Source organism: Hirundo rustica, chromosome 6 (assembly GCF_015227805.2).
Source record: "Hirundo rustica isolate bHirRus1 chromosome 6, bHirRus1.pri.v3, whole genome shotgun sequence".
Classification (NCBI taxonomy): domain Eukaryota; kingdom Metazoa; phylum Chordata; class Aves; order Passeriformes; family Hirundinidae; genus Hirundo; species Hirundo rustica.
Genome location: NC_053455.1, coordinates 16,667,305 through 16,687,711, shown reverse-complemented (window position 1 = coordinate 16,687,711; position 20,407 = coordinate 16,667,305). Strand labels below are relative to the sequence as shown.

The 20,407-nt window shown below is 36.6% G+C and overlaps 1 protein-coding gene across 2 annotated transcripts in view; it reads right to left on the bottom strand.

Moving 5' to 3' along the window:
• RPS6KA5 (ribosomal protein S6 kinase A5) overlaps window positions 1-20,407 on the bottom strand; it is a 73,220-nt gene that overhangs the window by 33,614 nt on the left and 19,199 nt on the right. The window contains exons 3-5 of one of the 2 annotated variants that reach the window (XM_040067049.2): window positions 15,671-15,889; window positions 12,036-12,151; window positions 11,120-11,227 (exon numbers count right to left, since the gene is read on the bottom strand). In XM_040067049.2, coding sequence (XP_039922983.1) covers window positions 11,120-11,227; window positions 12,036-12,151; window positions 15,671-15,889 — 443 coding nt within the window. Of the gene's footprint in view, window positions 1-11,119; window positions 11,228-12,035; window positions 12,152-15,670; window positions 15,890-20,407 lie in introns of those variants that run through there. The other variant, XM_040067050.2, reaches the window with a different exon arrangement.

Genomic DNA, 20,407 nt, shown 5'->3' with positions numbered 1-20,407 from the left:
TACAATAACATCTTTTAGTAAAGGTTAACAAAGTGGCTACTTCAAATCAGTTAGCTGCTTAAGAGAGCAACAACTTGTCATGAAGCCACTGATAGAGAATTCTCTATTTTGTGAAGAGTTCTTGAATAGTGATAGATAGGTTCACATGGACAGCCAGGCAGTTCATTTTGTTAAACCATATTGCTATCAAATTAGAAAACTAAGTTATATTTCCTTATTGCTTTTTGTTTGAGATGAGCTACAAACTGACACAGCAGCAGTTCCAATATATATTACCAGACTCTTTCTAATAAATACTGTGGTGCTACACACAGGGTAGATTTATAAATTTCCCCACACCAGCTATAGTAATATTAAAAAAGATAGCGCACTGCATTCTTTCCAAATTCCTTGCTATCATTCTGACTGATCTAAGCATCCTAGTGAACTAGGAGCAGTTTCAGTACATCTCCACATAATTTATTTTAACATCACATTTTCCCTTTTCTTCATCAAAAAAGGAATGAGCACTGAGAAGCTTTAGTCCAAGAGATATGTAACGCAGATTAGCATTTGTCCTGGAAATAACAGCCACTTTACCAAAAAAACCCTACCTCAGAGCAGTGTCTTTGCTAAGACTATGCACCCCAACCTGGGCAGCCTGACCACAATGATACCAATTGCAGAGAACAAAACACCTAGCTCCAAAAATCAATCTAAAGTGCTGACAGAAGGATGGCAATCTTTCACCACCATGTTGTTGATGATCTCATGATATTGTCCCTTGGCTCAGCTTTATAACCAAGGAGTGGCAGGCAGACCTTTGAAACTACCTGAAAATGTAGAAAGCATGTGTGTAAACTTTTCTCCTCAATGACAGAGGTCTTATGCCTTCAGAACAGTCTAATTATCTCCTTCAATAAATTAAAAAAAAAAAAAAAAGCCCACTAACAGCAACAAAAAAAGCAAAAGGATCAAACTTTTGCTGCAGAGACTAATCACACTCACCATGTCTACAGGAAAGGTCTGACTGATGGAGAAACAGTCACTACTGTCATAGAAGGATGTGTCCTTTAGAGCATGCATCCTAGCCCGCAATAATATAAATTCAGTTTCATGTTTTTTATAACATATGCAAGGGTAGCTCAGACAATTATTAAGTCTTGCAACTGCTCAATAGCTCATAACAGTATGTGGGACAAGAACTGCAACTCCAAAGTGAATCACAGGAATTAGATGAGACCTCAAGATAGCCAAAGTATCACTCATACTCAACATGTTCTTAAAAGGCTCATCTCTATTGGGCCAAACCATCTTTTTGCAGCCAGCTCTCTGGAAAAAGGGCTACTCCATTATGTCTGATTTAAGAAGATACTGTGCTGGAAGGATGATGGTTTCCAGTGCCACAAAACTCACACAGCCCAAAAGCATTGAAAATGCCTGATTCAACGCATCTAAGATGGGCATCAATCTGGGCAAAAAAATTGTGACAGCAGATTCTGGATGGGTGTTTCTCAGCATCTTGGAGGCGAAGGTCTTGCAATTCTTCTCACAGCAGAGAACCTTATCCTAAGGAACTGTTACATACTATTATAATTCCTTCAACAGGCAGAACATCATTAGTTCAGGGCCTCAACAGAATCAAATTAATTTACATATGGAAATAGTGATCCACATAACTGAAAAGTGCAGAGTACCTGTCTTAGAATATTGAGGCACATTCCGAGTACACTGTTCTGCAGTGCACAAGACTATGGGGAACATTTCTTGTCATACAAATACTGGTTTGAGAAAATGCTTCAGAGCTTGAGCAATTGTGATTTTAATTCCAAAGTGTAAATGCAGGTGCAGAAAGCACTCAAATGTCTTGAGACAGTTATTTTGCCATTTGAAGATTTATTATTTCACATTTAAATGTACAGCCTTTGAATTACTTCTTTAACTTGATGAACTTCATCCAAACAATGTCCCATCACTACTCCAACAGACACTTGAGTCATAAAACTTATGGTTTATTTAATTCACAAGTCTCTGTGCAAACATTATTTACACATAGTATTCACCAAACCCATTCTTTTCACCATTCAAAATTAAGACCTACTTCTCCAGCTACTTGAAAGATCATCTTTGAAACACAACAGACTGTATTATGTTCTCCAAATACTTACTGTACAAATACTTTGTTCTTAACTGAGCTAGACTACTACCTGGAACATCAGATACGACACATTCTGAAACTGCAATACTATTATATTCCTTCAAACCATGAACTTGACTCCTTAAATAAATTTTGTAACTCATAAAAAGTAAATAAGTAAAACCAAGCGACTCTTCCCTAAAAGTTCTTTAACCGTGTAAGGATTCTTTAATGGGAATACCGTGCTAATAGAAGAGATGGTAGGATAGGGTGAAAAGGCATGGTTAAAACCTAGAGCAAGTAAGTTCTACTGTTTTTTACAAGGAAAAAAGTAATTAGTTAAGAAATAAGCAAATTCAGACAGCAAATGTTAGAAAGGACAGACAATGTGACTGTATTCAGAAGTAAGACTTAATCAGGTGTATAGGTCCACCTAAACTGTTTCACAGGTTATCAAATGAAATAATTTTTTGTCCTTTCAATAGCAACATAAAACCAATTTCTTAGTCTCCTCAAATGCCTAGAGTGGTAGATAATTTCTAGGCCTGAACAGATGCCACTGTTTGTACTGGACCAGAGAACTCCCACTATTGCTCTTCATTTGATTAATCCAGGGAAAAACACTGGAGTAAAACTACCTTCCTTAATTACTTACACCTCTCAATAAATGCTGCAAGTCCCAAGTTGTCTTTCTTCCTTTGTTAAAGGTACTTCAAAGTTCCAGCCTGCATTAATTAGACCCTCTCTGGGCTCTATCAGTAGTGCTTCAAATAACACCCATTAGAAATGAAAAGACATCCCAGAATTTCTAGAATACAGAAATCTGTATCATCATCACTCCTATGGTGTACACGTGAGAGTGTATGTAATCAGACTCCTGAAAGTCGTAATTTACAGCTTTGCTACAAGCATAAACAGTGAAAACTTTTCCAGGACACCAACGTCAGGGCCCTGAGCTTATCAACAGGCTCCACAACCTTTCACTAATCCTAGGGGTTACGGCATCTTTGCTTAAGACCAATTCTGACAAAATGCAGCTGAGTAACCTGTGTGGAACCTTCTCGGGCCTCCTCGCCTGTTGTAGCACATTAATTTGGTTTATATTGTGTTTCATTTTTATATTGGGGTTTGTAATGTTTTCCTATTGTATCCCCTGTCCCCCTTGGAAACTGTATCCCGTGGTTTGTCCCTGCTCGGCTGTGCCCATCCCCCACACTGGAATGTAACCCAACTCCGCTCCACTCCCACCTTGTCCCTGACTGGGCAGTGGCTTGTCCCTGACTCTGGGCCTGCCCCCCCGGGGAAAAAGCCCCGGGACAGCCGGGGCCTCAGGCTCTCTGGCACCAGCGGGGACGGGAAAGGAGCTAAGTACGAGCTCTGGCCGGCGAGGGCAGGACCCCAGAATAAAGCCCGGATATGCCCCCGGCAAGAGAGCAGGCTCTGTGCCTTTTGCCATCGATGGTCATCTGGGTCTCTCTAAAGAACCACCACACTCCACTTTCAGCTGAGAGCAGAAGTTCAGGCTCCCATTCTGGAACCTTGCATAAGCTGTGCTGTAGGTATGTCTGTCTTTGGCTGGGTATCTGGCAGATACTGATCCACCAAATTCATAACCTGACTTGTCCTCAAGCCTCTCTCCTCACAATAAACTTTTCTGATGAACACTGGAGTGTTGCCCAAGCCTGTTTTTCTGGCAGTAGACTCCCTCTGATCTTCTTGCACCACTGGTCAGTAAGCACATGGATCCATGCTGGCCATGGTCACCCTTAGCTCACACTAATGCAGGGAGCAGTCTCTCCATCCTGCTGCTTCCTGACAAACTAGTCAAAAACCACAGTTCCTCCAGGAACAGCTTACAGGACTGAAGAATTTAAGCAGTTGAAGAGTCCAGCAGTATCACATGGAGTATGTCATATATTAGGTATCAGCAAACTGGCTGCAAGCTACTGATCAAGTATTAGAGTTCCTTGGTAAGCTTAATAAGAAAACCAGGACCATAGGATAAATAAAAAAATGCTGTCATAACTGAAAATTTCCTTGTAATACATAAGGCCACATAGCAGAGGTTCTTCTAACAAGCTGCCTTGCTGAATGGATTTTGCATTTCAGAAAAATCACAAGCGAAGACTGAAAAGCCTGAATTCTTGGCAGAAACAGGACCTGTACCTTCAGTGAGTCTTAGAGGTCATCCAATCATAGATATTTAACTCAAAAATAAAAATGCACCAAGGAAAAAAACTATTTCTATAGAAATTATACCTGTAACATCCTTCACTGTCATTTTAACTGCCCAGAATAACAATAATTAGTCTTAATTTAGGAAGACATATAAAAATTGGCACAAAGAATTCTCACAGTTCAAAGACGTGATGTAGGTTTAAAATTGGGGGTGGGGCGGAGTGGGAGGTGGGGGGGGTGGGAAATCTTGCTTCAACAAGGTCCTTACCATACTGACTGGTTTCTTCTTTTTATTCACTTTTTCTTTTTTAAGTTTCAGTTATTTTGGGAAAGTTACTGGTGATGATAGCCAGACTTAACACCAAGTAATTAAGCAGTCCATATCAGAAAATATAACTTCAACCAAAAAGTCTCAGCTAAAGACTGTTGCTTGTGTAGCTGTAAACATCTATTCACAAGCAAAACTATGACCTTCACAGGAGACAAATGAGGAACAACAAAGGCAAAAACGTTCAGTGGTACACTAGTAGTTAGACTGCTCTGCTGCATATAACAAAATCATAATGAAGACTGTAATATAAAAACGAAAGTTTAGATCAGAGCAAGAACGGTTGAAAGAGGGCAGACAGATCAAAGGTTCATTAGTTTGAAATGTCATTGTATGAAGAATTTTTAAAAAATACAGGGTCATGTGAAATTAATTCAACATCCTATCCTGGCGGCTGTTCCAACTTGAAGAAGCCAGTTAAGTCAAAATACCATATTGGTTACTATGCCTCTTGCCAAGCTAGACTAATGACTTCTGCTTCCAAAACACACATGGAACAATGCTACTGAATTTTTCAAGCAAGAATGAGATTTGCCTGCCAGCAGATGCCATCAGAACAGGCAATTAAAGGGGACAGCAAGAGCAGCTAAACCTTGAACTGCGTTAACCAAGAAACCTGTGACTTCTACCCCTGTGACCCCAGAACAAAAGCCAATTGAAGGCCACACCCTCATCTAAAGTCAAGTGGAGATTCAAGAACCCTTTTCACAGCCTCTTGTAACAGCTATGTTTGCTTTCACAGCGCAATGCAATTGCACTTCTACAAGGAATCATTAAAACCAGTTCTTGATAATGGATTTTAAAGCAAATAACTAAGAGTAAAGAAAACAAAAGTCTCAATTCTGCAGACAAAATAATCGAGAAAGAATGTATTATTGTGTGGGAGGAATGTAAGTATGTACCACTGTCAACTTGGATGAAGATTCTATACTAGGTTCTTCTCAAATTTTCAATTTTTGGAAGGCTTGTTTTTCTAAAGCATTGTCTTTTTGAGAAGAGTAGCAGTAGTACCAAGAAAGAACAGTATACAAAGCAAAATCTGAAAAATTCGTATTTCTTAAAAATTGAGCAAAATTATAAGGTATAGAAGAGTACAAGTTCTAGGAAGAATTCTGTGAGCTGCCACAACAAGCCTTCAATAGTTTGTTTGGGTTTTTTAATGAAGAAAATCATGTAGAACATGTCAATTAAATATTTATAGTTTCAGAGAGACCTAGATGTGAAAGGTAAAGGAGTAGGAGTGGACGATTTTGCTCAAATGCAATCCATCTAGTTCTAAATTCATTTACTGTGAATCTCTGGTCACTTATGTTTTTCATCTGGCTGCCCAAGTTTCATGGAAGAAAGGTATTCACAGTTATTCAAAAGAAAAAAAAATCTATGAGAAAAATTAATTAATGGCAATGGGTGCATTTGCCTCAAAGTTACTTGTATTCCCTTGGAAAACATAATCAGAACTTCTTTTGAGTTGACTAGCAACCTAACAGCCAATAGAAGATTGGATAACGGACTACTTAACACAGAGATTGGTGTTTCTCCTCATAACAGGATTTTTTTTTAAATTGTATATTACAAATAAAGCAGTCATTGTAAGAAATCATGATCTGTCTAGCAAAAATTCTTAATAGCACTTTAATATTTTGGCATCAAAATCTGGAGAGAAACTATTTTATGCTCTGATCTGCATTACTGGTCCAGGCTGGAAAAGCACAATCTTCTTTGTGATAAGCACTGGAAAGGGAAACCTCTTGGGCAAAGGCTCAGTCAACTGATCACTGATGACCTGGTTTTGCAATTAAATTAATCTAGCTCTGTGATGTGCCTTTAGAGTGTTTGGTATGCTCTTAACATTCCATTTCAGGCCAGTTAAAACTGAGTCAACTGAAGTACACCAAACAAAGCAAGAAGTTTTTGCCATTGTTTCATTTCTTTTTCCAAAACTAATTATCCAGACAGATCTATAACCAACGTTAACTTCTGTGGACTAATTTCACTATTCAGTTTACTCTTACTTTTTTCTCTTTGAAGAAATGTAAACCTACTTCTTATATCTGTGTTTGTTACATCACCGAACAATCCTTTAACTAAACCACAAGTACATGTAGCAAGTAATCTGAAGTATTGACAATTTTACTCATTTTTGCAAGGGAATGCTCCTTGTTGGAGAATGCACTGTCTAACTGCAGTGGTAAGACATTATCACTTTAATTGGACAATTATAAAGGGTGTTTTAAAGTTAAATGCATAGGTAATCTACTAGGTCATTCAAGTTAGATGACAGCTCCTAAAGCACTAAATGAGTCAAGTTGTAGTCACTTCTATCTGTTCTGCACTACCTTTAAACTACACTAAGAATGTGTACAAATCTCTTCCCAGTTCATCTACCAAAACCCATAGTGGACTAGCCTACATTTAATCACTTTTCTTCCAATAAAACGTCCTTTAAAATCTTTTAAAAATACATATTACTTTTCTTTCCATAACAGAATGGTCACTCTCTCATCAAATAAATGAAAACAAACAATTCAACAGTGAAAAGCATTAGAGTTACAACTAAATTTGCAACTTTCATCAAGAGATTTTCAGATGAAGAAACAACAACGTATATGAACTATTCATTCTGCACATCAGATAGAAGTACACAGACATCCACCCAACTGTCTTAGGTTTCAATTCAATCATCCCTCATACTGAACACCCATTTTTACATTATTTATTACTAAGGTATTTGCATGCTCACAGACACACTGTTTCAAGACTGACGACATTCAGTATTTACTACCTAGTTTTTTTAAACTTCATTAAGCAAACATAAAAGCTTCAGAAAAAACTTAAGCTAGTGCAGAAAATGTGTACCAATGCAGAAGAATTGAGTATTTCACTGCACTCTGGAAGAAAGTGTACTTTACTGGATTTAATTAAGAAGAAAAACATTAATTATGCATGGTCAAATAGATCACTTTTAAGGTAATTCAATGCACGTGTTCATATTATTTTGCTTAAAACATAAAGATCTCCATGTATACGAAAATATGATTTTTAGTGTAGTTACAGAACTAAAGTCAATGGCAGGGGAAAGAAGGATTTTTAAAAATTAAGTAGCACTTTAGCAATACACATCAAAATTAAAACCAGACCTGATGACTAGGTTAAACTGACATTGAGCAAAGCAAAACAATGCCAGCATTGAAGTGGCGCCATTAATGAGGTAAGATGAAAATATGCCTAAGCTAGAAGTCCACAAGATAAAGGTAACATACAAGAAATACAATGGGGAAAAAACCTCAAAACAACAACTTAAGAGTTCTGGGGTTTTTAAAGATAAATGTATTAAAAGTCGTAAAAAAAAAAAAAAAAAAAAAGCACAAATAAACCCCAACACTGAAGTGATTTCACTTGCGCAATGAACAGTGCTGTAGAAGTTCCAAGTTCTACCAATTCTCTATGTCCCCAATAATAACTTCTATTAATGTCACATGCAAATGTACTTTGAAGTCCAGTTAGACAAACACTAGACTGAGATCCATGAAAACATAAGGATAAAATTGTCTTTTTTCCCCCAATTTTGTTTACAATTCAGTTGAGATTTAAAAATCATAAACATTAGCCTTAAATTCATCACGGGGTTAAGAATATAAATGCCATAAAAAGCAGCACTAAATCTCTTTCCATCTCTTAATCTCTCACCTAATCCCATTCTATGGTTAGGCTAGTAAAACTGTAGATCTTCATGAGCTTTTAAATAAAGTTCGCATCAAAAGTAATTTCATACTTCAATACCTTGTGATACCAACCTACCATATGTGAAAATTCCTTTTTATTGAACTACTTTATACTAGTCAGGTTATTTCTTATTTTTGCATGTAAATAAAAGCATATTGCTTCATTTTAAAGAAAAACAAAGGCAACACCACTGTTGATGCAGTTGTAAAAGACAAATTTCAGGTTTTAGCAAAGCAGTACCATAAATGCTTTAAAGCTCTTAAAGCTGCACTGCTTTAATTTGGATGTTTAATTCTTGCATGCTATTTTCACGTAATAACTGTAAAACAGAAAGAATACTTGACAATGCACACTTCATACATGCTTCAGCAGTTGCATGGCAGAAATCAATAGGTTTCTGGTTTCTTGCAAGTAACAGGCACTTGTTTCCTTTCACTCAAACAGTGCTTAAGGAAAAGCAGCTTCCCACCACTCCACTGTAGAACAGCCAATCTGCTGTAATTATTGTAGTCCTGTTTGATTCATTAGGTGCCCAGGTACATGGAAATCTTTAACAGTCATCAAATTATAGCAGAGAATGAAAACATTGAATGTTTTTTAGCAAGCATTACTAACTCCGAAACTATCCAAAATTCATAAAAACATGGTGAAGTATTTCTCTCTAATAGGAACTTTAAATATAGCACATATCTCTACTATGATAATTTTTATACATTTTCAATAACCTAAATATAACTTGTTTCAAATGATCAGTCCAAAGAGGGGGTTACTAGAATAAATTCCACTCACTTAAGTATGCATTTTAATGGCAAAATTCTTGCATGAAGCAGGTGGATGAGGAAAGACATGTGAAGAAAGGGAGAGAAAGTAAAATACACTGCTCTGACTAAACTGCAAATGCTACACCTTTATCTGACTTACACAGTTGTGTAATTTTATTTAAAAGTGCTACCCTAGTGAGCATTAAAACAGCTTTACAGGTAAATTCTACCTGTTATAAGGACATTGGTTCAGAAGTGTAAGTTAAGTATCTATTGTAATGAATTTTAAGTGCTTTAGCAGTAGCTCAATTATCTACAGAAAATACAATATGAAACGTCAATTTCTGTGTGTGTATCAGTAATTTGAATCATGTTTAAGTTTTGTAGCTAAATTACAATAGCAGACATGAAAACTTAGTCAAATGCAGACAATTTCTTGGATTTTGAAAGCAAACAACACAATTGCAATTACTTCTTTTGTTAAAAGAAACATAAGAAATATTGAGATTTTACAGGGAAGATAAATATAAAATGTGAAAGAGAATAAAAGAAAAAAATATAGTTAAATGAACACATTTTAAGATGTATACTGAAAATAGAATGGATTAGAGTCAGAAGAACCAGTATTAAATGACCAAGGAGCAAGATGGCTTTATTTAATGACTGGAGAAAGAGGAATCCAATTCAGAGTGTGGATAAAGCAAACAGGTATCTCTGATGCCTATCCAAGTCCTCTCCTTTCCTGGCACCACTTGTAAATGATGCGCCAAAGCTGAGCACAGAGGAGATATACTTCTTAAAAAAAAAAAAAACTGGTTTGAGACTTTAGGGTTCTGATTCATTAGACATTCTTAACAGAGTGAAGATCTAGGCTGCATTCAACTTTGGTTCAGAGGCTGGGGTACTGTTCCTTTTCTCACCCCTCCGTGCAGTAATACCAGTCTTGACTTTGCCTCTTGTGCCTACCACAATTCTTCTCGCAGCTCTAACAGGTCCCACTCTCCCTAGCCACACCTTTTACTATCGTTCTTTCCAGATGAAAACTGCGTCTCTATGTACTTACTCTGGCACTGGTGTGGCAATCTGCTGCTAATCCCTTCTCATACCAGTTGAGCCTCCCCTTGGCTTCATGCTATAACTTAGAAGGAATATACTGAGATTATCTCTACTACTTCCCTGCTTAAGAAAGTAAAATTTAGTATCTTTTAAAATGGTCCTCCTAAATCCTACCAGACTCCATTTGAAATGCAAATATTCTAGAGGAAACTCCCAGCTACCTATTTTTAGAAAATCCTTCTGCTGCTTCTAACAAAGACTTTTAGATATGCAGTCCCAGATTCCAATACCTGTGATAGCTAATGTGAAAGCAAAAAAACATCCATTTTAAAATTTTCTCAGAAATAAAATTCTGCAGTTTTGACTCTGAAATCTAAAAGATCTATTTGGAGGTAGAACTGTACCTTACAAATAATTAACAGCTAACATCAATAGTCAGACATCACTGTGTGAGGTACTATACACTTACTTAGTAAGAGATAAGCTTTTATCCCAAAAGCTTACAATTAAGCTTATTAGAAGTGACACAAAGACATGAGAAAAAGACAAGATAATAATACATTAATTATTATTAGCATAAAGAAGAGTCATAGCATACCATTTGCCTAGTCATTGCAAAGAATTAGCACAGTCAAGCTTTTTTTTTAAAAAGCATCTGAAAATAAGTGACTTTTCAGACTTAAGCAGGTCTTTTACCTTTCAATATCAAGGGCAGCAGAAGAAAGTATGAAAGCTTTTCGGGGAAAACTAGAAAAAAGATGTATGACAACACTGGCAGGCCTAAGCCCAATAAACTGAAACCTCAAAACCTAGTAACACAGACAATTGGATTTTGTTCTATGATGTAGAAGTCTGGAATGCAGGTTTTCCACCCTTCTCAAATGTGCTTAGGATTTCAATGAGACTTTGTCATCTTGCACAATTCTGTCCACACTTATTGGAGAGCCAAATACTCACCTCATCAGTAAGAAACTCCTTACTTAGACCAAAGTCTGTCAGCACCACATGGCCATCAGAATCGAGGAGAATATTCTCAAGTTTTATATCCCGATATATAATCCCCAGCTGTAAACAGGATATAAGAAAAAGTATTTCCAAACAGTGTAACCACATCAAGAAGGCGTTGCTGAATCTTTTTAAATATAAAGTCACCAAAATTCACATTATTAAGGTAATCTGACACATGAAAGTTGCACCCCAAAGAAGACAATTTTTAAAAGCCTTTGAAGAAATAAATTTGAAATTACATAAAAATCCTCAGAATGTACACTGTGCATTAATGTCTTAAAATTTAAAGGACATACTGTATATCACTTGAATCTATAAGTGACAAAATACTTGCTGTTGAGGGCAAAACTCAGTTCTGCTTTCACTGAGAAAGAAAATGGATACTTCTGTTATGTGGCCTAGACATAGACCATACATACATGCATGCTTTGTAATAGTCTACAAATCTGCTTATTACTTCTGAGAACTGTAACACTTTTTATGTCTACAGTTGTGCTAGAATTCTACTATTCAGTTGTGCAGAAATAAGGGTAACTGAACAATACAACCCAAAACTTGTTCATGTTCACTACAAATTCGTTTTAGGGACACACACTATTTCACAAGGATTACTAAAAACTAACAAATCATTTGTCAATAACACTACTCCTCACCCTGCAGACAAAAATTTGTGGCCTTAATATGGTGCACAAGGAGGGATACTTCATAAGGGATTATTTCTAATTATGCAACTAATATCCCATTGCTAGATAAAGTTACTTTCAATTTAAAACAATCTAAAACAACAGTTCTCCTTAGTATATATGATAGAAAAAGAAAACAACTGTAAGTCTTCAAAATCAGCACCAGAATGAAGTTATTTTACCTTGTGGAGATGTTCAAGTGCCAAAACGATTTCTCCAATGTAAATTTGCACCTCATTTTCTGAGAATCTCTCTCTGTGTGAAAGATGAGTAAACAATTCTCCTCCATTTATATAGTCTAAAAAATAGAACACAGAACCTTATAATTTCACTTTCTGACAATTTTATTTTCTTATTGGACTATTATTAGGTACTTTGGAAGCTATTTAGTAACACATTCTACTATCAGACGCTTTTCCTTAATTGCAATTCACTAGTATTTCATCATGCTATACAATATTTAATTTCTTTCTTAGAGGAGTGAAGGAAGTACAAGAACCACTTTTGAATAAGCAGCAAAACCATAAAACAAGCCTCAACTATTCCTAAATTATAAAGATGAGCTTTCTCACAAAATGAGTCTTTTAGTTATTTAGGAATATGAAGAGAAAGAAGTACAAATGATATCTACAAATAGAACCCTTGTAGACTCTTATGAAATTCTCTGGTGAGCAACAAGACAGACTGTCACAAAGAAAATCAATTCAGAATACAGGTATATGTATGGATAACGATGGATAACTACAAAATTTCCCGTAACAAGGGAAACCTTAATGGCAAAACTTACTGCAGGAGATTATTTCCACATACACTCCCTCATGGAAACCACAATTTCATTCTTTGCAGGCTATGACACAAGGATTTTCCCACAGTAAGGGTAAGGGAAAAAAAATTACAACAGAGCTCCACTGTAACACAAACATATTTTAGATGTAGAGCTGTTTATGATAGCAGTGTACATTGCAGCCATTGATTTGCCACCTCACAGCCCCATTACTGTATTTGAGGTCTACATACACAGAACAGGGAACACACCCCACAAAATCTTACTGAATATTGTTTATATAGATTTATTGGTATAAAATGTAAATCCATGAACAGGGTCCGATCCTATTTTGAGTTAATGGTTTGAAGGAGAAAGCAAATATACAAATTACACACATTCTGATCTCTCTCCACTTTTCAGTTCTCCAGTTCTCTCTTTGAAAAGGAGTATTAGCCGAATCAAACAACATGATGATTATTTATCTAAACCAGTAAGAAAATGAAAATGATTTAATGAAGTATAAATAACTCACATGGTACAATGACTTCCTTTTTCTAAAAAAACACTTTAGCATGTAGATAAAGGTAACAGAAACAAATTTTTAAAATATTTTTAGCTAGAACTGCTAACTTAGTACAAACTAAGCATTGAATTGCTATTGAAGGACTTGCTAAGGACTGTGACAGATCCAAACCAAAGCTACCACAGGAGTGGCACAAGAAGCTTAATTCTATCCAGGTTGTAACACTAACTACAGCCCAATGAAACAATCAGCCTTCAAATTGTTGGTGCGAGATCAAATGCATCACTGACACAATGGAAAAAAAATCCTGGTTACTTCAGTATAAACTCCACCTGACTTTTCAGATTATTTAGCTATTTTTAAAATTATTAGACAGTTAACCTTGTGTGACAAGTTCTGTATAGAATTGATGTTACTCACATGGATACAACACTTTGTTTGTGCCATATAGTTTGAAGCCAGCATAAAAACTGGAATTAACTCCCAACTTTGTTTTCTGGAAATGTGGCAGAAATGCAGCTGCAGGTCTGTACTTGATTCAGTCTAAATTCATATAGCTTTGTAATCTGACAGCATGAAGAACTGTACTAAATATTGCACTGAGGCTCCAACTTTAAAACCTCTAAAAACTAAAATGGCAGGTAGCTCACATACCAAATTCAACTGAGTACAAAAACAAGACAGATACTGGTTTCCCCAAAATCCAGAAGCCTCTAAAACACTTAAATTCCAAAACTAAATTGAAGTGATTTACACAGACTTACTATGTAAGATATGAAAAACTTTTAACAAGCAGCTTGGGTTTCTTCCCCTTAGGGAGGGTGTGAAGCCCAGTTGATTTATAGAGTAGCTTTACATCATGTTAAGGATGAGAAATTTTCACTGTTACAGAAGGTCAATAAAAGACATTTTTTAACAAATTATTCTTATTTTCTGTTGAAAATGAAGGAAAAAAGGGCCTTTCTGGCCCCAACAGATATGCTGATAATGCATGTAGAACTTATGAAAAAGAAAAAAACCAAGACAAAAGGCTGTAATTATATCTTAGTTATGAAATTATTGCTTCAAACATCACCTCAATATTGCATTATGGTGGACACGTGCCCCATCTGCACTGTCTGCTACACAGCACTCTTCAGAACTACTGGGCTTGCTCCTTTTTGACTCTTCTGAGAATGTTGTATCAAGCTTTTAATTTTCTTTCATACAAGAGGCTTTTATGGCCTTTTAATTATGCTGATCACCTAAACTTCACCCTACTATGTTTAGGCTACATCTATCTCAGGTCTGAGAGGATTTTTTCATTTGGGTTTCCCCTCTTTTTTTTTTAATATATATTTCTAATGGGATATAAGGTGCATTTTAACAAAAAAATACCTGGAGTTAAAGAATGTTTCTGTAATATTTATAATAAATATTCACAATTTATCTTATTTAGTATTTCACTTTTTTCCAAATAATTAGTCAATAACTTTAAATCCGATAAAAATTTCAAAACGTTAATTATTAACAGTTAGTATTAAGGAATCACAAAGCTATCAATATATTTCTAACTACTTATTTGTGACAATCTTATGTATTTCTTTAATGCCCTAGTCAGAGGAATTTGCAAGAAGCTATATTACAATTTTCAACTCTCATTTTCAAAAGGAGTCTAGTATATGCTCCATTTCAATTCTACGTATTTATTTCACTGTAGTATATGAAACTAAGGTATGTGCATAGAACACCTTTCTAAGAATTGACAGCTAGAGGTGTAGATTCATTTAACGTTAATAAAATTTTGTTAATTTGATGTAAATCAGACTGCTCACAAAGATTAAAAATTTGAAGTTATGGATAAAAAGGAATGCAAGACTTGCACTTCAATTAAAGGACAATTTACTTCCTCAAACATTTCACTAGTGAACTTTATTATGACTCAAGCCTTAAATTAATCATTCATTTTACAATTCTTTTAAAATACTCTAAGTAAGAAGGTTTTAAAATTTGCTGGAAACTTTCTTGCAAGTATACCTCATACACCAAACACTAAATTTGCTGCTAATCTGAACAGTAGAAATATTTCTAAAATTAAGAGTAGTATCAAACCTTATGAACAAGCTCTACTTTCACCACAGAGAGGTGTGATTTTGGATAGTCTCTTCACACCCAAAATTAAAACATGCAGGTATCTCAATACTCAAAGATCAAATTATCTCATAACAAAATGTTTAATACAGCAAATTCTTCCAGGTCATTGATGAATATTCATACACATTTTTTGCTGCATATAAGTCACAGATAACCACTACCCCTCCAAGTCAGAGTAGCACACTGAAGCTCAAACAGGAAAACCACAAACACAGATTCTGTTGAAGATGAACAGTATTTTATGCCCTATGCTTTCTCATGCAATCTCCAAACACAGAGTACTTTAGACCACATTAAAAAAAAAAAAAAAAAAAAAAAAAACAACACCTTACAAAACACTGAGATAAAAGGGCTCTTTTTTCTTTATTAGAACTTGAATCCTGAAGAGTACTCACCTAAAATGAGATGAAGCTTTGTATCTGTCTGGAAGGCATAATGTAATGTGACCAAAAATGGTGATTGCCTAATATGCTCCAAGACTTGTCGTTCTGTCCTGGTGTGCTCAGTTGTTTTGGCTTTTTGAACTATTGTTGCTTTCTTCAGTACTTTCATGGCATACAGTTTTCCAGCGTCGTGGCCGCTTACTTTCCGCACTAGGAATACTTTTCCGTAGGCTTAAAAATTGGGGAGGAAAAAAAAAAAAACAAAAAAAAAATAGAAAAGAAGGAAAAAAGAGACAAAACCCACAAGTTACCCACTTGTACTACAGATCTGGCTAAAATGCCATTATTACTTTCAATTACTCATTATTATGGCAGACAGTAATCACCCAGGCTAAAAATCCACTAAAACACTTTTCTTCTTTCAGATAGACCTTTTCTGAGCAAAATTTCAAACAAATGAGCTTTGTAACTGAACACTGCAAGAGTGGGAAAAGCAACTGAACCACTTCAGTATTTAAAAACAATTTTAAAAGCTGGTGATTTCATCCTTTCTAATATCCTAAAGCATCCATACCTAGAATTAAGCAAGAGTTACGAGCAAGAGATGTTATTTTTTTGTTCTCAAAATAGTCTCCTCATATTTGCACAACTCATATACTTTCATTACTGGTTTTATAGCACTGAAGTTACAAAAACCCATAGAAAAGCCAATGAATTCTTCCCATCAGTATTTTATACATAGGAGCTTTCTGAAGCTCTCATACTGGACTTAAAAGGACTCCTGGGAATTCTACACAAATAAATTTGATATTTGTACCAGGCAAACCTGTAGAAACAGTAAAGGTTAGAATTAGCATGCAGTTGCTGGGCCATGATCTCACTGCAATTACAGAGATACGGCGGGATAACTTGCATAACTGGAATACTGTCATGGATGGTTACATACTTTTTAGGAAAGAGGCCAGAAAGGCAAGGTGGTGGAGCACTCTTTATGTAAGACAGCAACCAAAATGTATCAAGCTTTGCCTAGGGGTAGATGAAGAAGGAGCCAAGAGTTTACAGGTAAGAATTAAGGGATAGGCTAAAATGAGTGTTACTATTATGGGTGTTTACAACAGGCCACCTGATTAGTAAGAGGAAGTAGAAGAGGCCTTCCACAGACAGCAGGAAGTAGCTGTCACCATTACAGGCCCACAATTCTCATAACCACCATGACAGCTGCTGGAAAGACATCACAGCTTGGCACACAGGAGCCCAGGAGGTTCCTGAAGAGCACTGATAACTTTGCCACAGATGGTGGGGAAGCCCACAAGGAGAGATGTGCTGCTGGACCCTGTATTGAGAAACAAAAAAGGACTGGTTGGAGATGAGAGGGCTGGAGGCAGCCTTAACTTCAATGTCCATGACATGGTGGAGTTCAGGATTCTGCATGGAAGAAGCATGGCAATAAGTAGGAATATAGCCCTGGACATTAGGAAAAATAAGTCTGGCATCTTCAAGGGCCTACTTGGAGCAATCTCATATAGGTCTTTAGAAGGCAGGGCGGGTCCAAAAGAGATGGTTAATATTCAAGTAGCACTTCCTCTATGCTTAAGATCAGGACAACTCTGTGAGTAAGACATTAAGCAAAGGGGGGCTGGAGAGCTGAATGGATGGGCAAGGAACTTCTGGCAAAACTCAGACATAATAAGGAAGTTTACAGAATACGGGAAATGGGTCAGGCCACTTGGGAAGAATAGAGGAATATTGTCAGAGTATGGTAGGTACGTGTCAAGGAAAGCAAAGGTCCACTTGGAATTAAATCTGGTAAGCGATATGAAGGACAAGAGGGGTTTCTTCAAGGCTATCAGCAGGAAAAGGAAGACTTAGGAAAATGTGGGCCCACAGCCCAATGAAGCTGGTGCCCTGGTGACAAAAGGTACAGAGAAAGCAGTTACTGAACACCTCTCCTTCTTACTGCTAAGGCTGGCCCTCAGGAATTCCAGGCCCTGGGGGCTTTCCCCTGGATGAAGGTAGGATTAGGCCAACCTGACACCCACAAATTCATAAGCCCTGGAGGGACTCACCCCCAAGTGCTGAGGGATTTAGCAGATATTACTGCTAGACCACTCTCCATCATCTTTGAAAAGTCATGGAGAACAGGAAAGGTTCCTGGGTATTGAAGAAGAGCAATACCACACCAGTCCTCCAAACGGGCAGGAAAGAATATCCAGGAATCCAAAGGTCAAGCAGCCTCACCTTCCCCCTGGAAAGGTGATGGAACAACTTACCCTGGATATCATATATATGCATGTGGAAGAAAAGAAGGTTATCAGAAAACATGGATTTATCAAAGGGAAATCATGCTTGAACAATCTAGCATTCTTCTATGAAGAATGAGATACAAAGATGATTAGAGAATGGGAGCATTTCTTATGTGAAATAAGAAGAAGCCTATTTCTTCTCCTCTTTAGCCTGGAGAAGACTGAGAGGGGATCTCATCAGTGCGTACAAGTATCTTATGGCCAGGGATCAAGAGGATGGGGCCACACTCCTTTCAATAGTGCTCAGCAACAGGGTAAGAGGCAACCCGCACAAACTGAAAAACATGAAGTTCTATAAGAATATGAGGACAAACTTCTTTGAGGGTGACAGAACACTGGAACAAGGCTGTGGAGTCTCCAGCTCTGGAGCTATTCAAAACCCACTTGCACGCAATTCCGTGCATCATGTTCTGGATTAACCTGCTTTAGCAGATGGGCTGGACTAGGCGGCCTCCAAGAGGTCCCTTCCAACCCCAACCATCCTGTGATTCTGTACTAGACACAACAGAACATTACGTGAAAGAATGAGTGTTACTTTGTAGATGGCAATAGTTATTGCTCAAAGAATCATGAGAAAGGAACTGTGAAATGGCTGACTTATTTATATTAAGGTATTTAAGTTCCCTTACAAAAAAGGTCTTTAAAACACTAAAAAGTTATGGGTGCAAAGGGGGGGAATCCTCTAACAAATTAACAGCTATTAGAAGACAAAAAGCTAAAAGGTTAAAAACAAATATTCAGCTTTTTCAGAAAAAGCAAGTCACCACAAGAATTCATCCTGTGTGATTCAGTCACACATGAACAGTGAGGAAAAAAATTTGCTTGGTTTAGTAAATCATCCAATGCAACAGAAATTGAAGCTGACTGCTGAAAACTCTACCACCGTATCAAAATACTAAGTAGCTGAAAAACTAAAATGGCAGAGAAAATCTCAAATAGTAAACATGTAATCCACGTGAAGTGTCATCATAGCACATAGTGTTAGAACTGAGGAGAGGAAAATACCTGAAGTTACCAAAGACAGCCCCAAATAGAATGTTAGAAACTTCAAGGAAAATAGTGAAGTGAAGAAATGACACAAATGTACCCACACCTTCAACACAAACCCAGAAACCCCTTATGCTATGGTAGAAATCTTTGTGTGCTCCTGTCTTGAATAAAGCACACTATTTTGTTACCTTCTGTCTTCTGTCCCCAACTATCCTGATCCCATCAGAAAAAAAAAGTATAAAAGTATAAAACATTAGGAAAGGATAAATGAACTTCTCTAAATGTTTCATTTAGCCTGAAAAAATAGAGTACTTTAGAAGATTATAGAGAGTTGGAAAAAAAAAAAAAACTATAAGAACATCGATAAAGAAAAAAAATTCATTATTTTTAGAAACAAAATAACTAAGACAACAAATTAAATCATTAGGCTTATCAGCATTAAAAACTATGCAAAGCACACAAACAAAATATGCAGTTAAGCTGCGGACTTACTGTTACATGATACTGCAGCTGTCAAAAACGTAGATGAATTAAAAAAGATTACATAAATCCCTGATGGAAAGGAAAGCATAGCAAATGTTGCAAAGCTCTGAAGAGAATCCCTGGTTCAGGCAGACCCCAAACTGTAGGCTGCTACAAGCTCACTAAGAAAACCATCATTGTAAGCCTCTCCTTAAGGCAGCTTGAAACAGAAGAACTAACCAGCTCATTGTGCTGTCCAAACCTTGAAATTACCTTCACACTACTTTCTCAAAGAGAATGCTCAAATATCTCAAACCTGAAAATACACTGGACAAGTGTATACTGTCCTGATGTGAGACACTCAATTTTAGTGGGCCTTTAAAAATGCTATAGCATACAGAGCTCCCAGTAAGCATCATGTGTAATTCCAGATTTCTTTCTGGAATTTTTCCAGATGGGTAATAGAGAGTTTTTAACTACCAAATGACATGTGAGCTTTTTTCCTATATCTGAGTTCTACTTCAGTGAGGATACAAAACTAATACTGCCCATATACTGAAAATTCTTTTTAAAAATTATTTACCTGACTCATTGCACCCTAAGGAATCATGCTGCCCTTCTGTAACAGGACTCATTCTCTACAAAAAGAGCTTTCATAAAATAAGCTTTCAAAACATATCTCTCAAGAATGGCAATTCAAGTCAGAATAGGTGACACTTTCTATTTTGTGAGATATGCAGGACAGTCTCTCAAAATTTTGCATTTTGTGTTGCATTCTCCAACCTCTTAGTTATGAGATCTCGAGCATACGTAAGCCAGACTGAATGGTCAGCAGTTACTCATCACCAGGGAACAGTAATTTTAGCAGAAATGTTGGAGAACATTAAGCTAACTTCAAATTAACAAAAGCCTCATGATTGTAAGACTTGGCTACCTGTATCTTTAATCATATCTTACAGAAACATATAAAAATGCATCTTAAGTGAGAGAATGC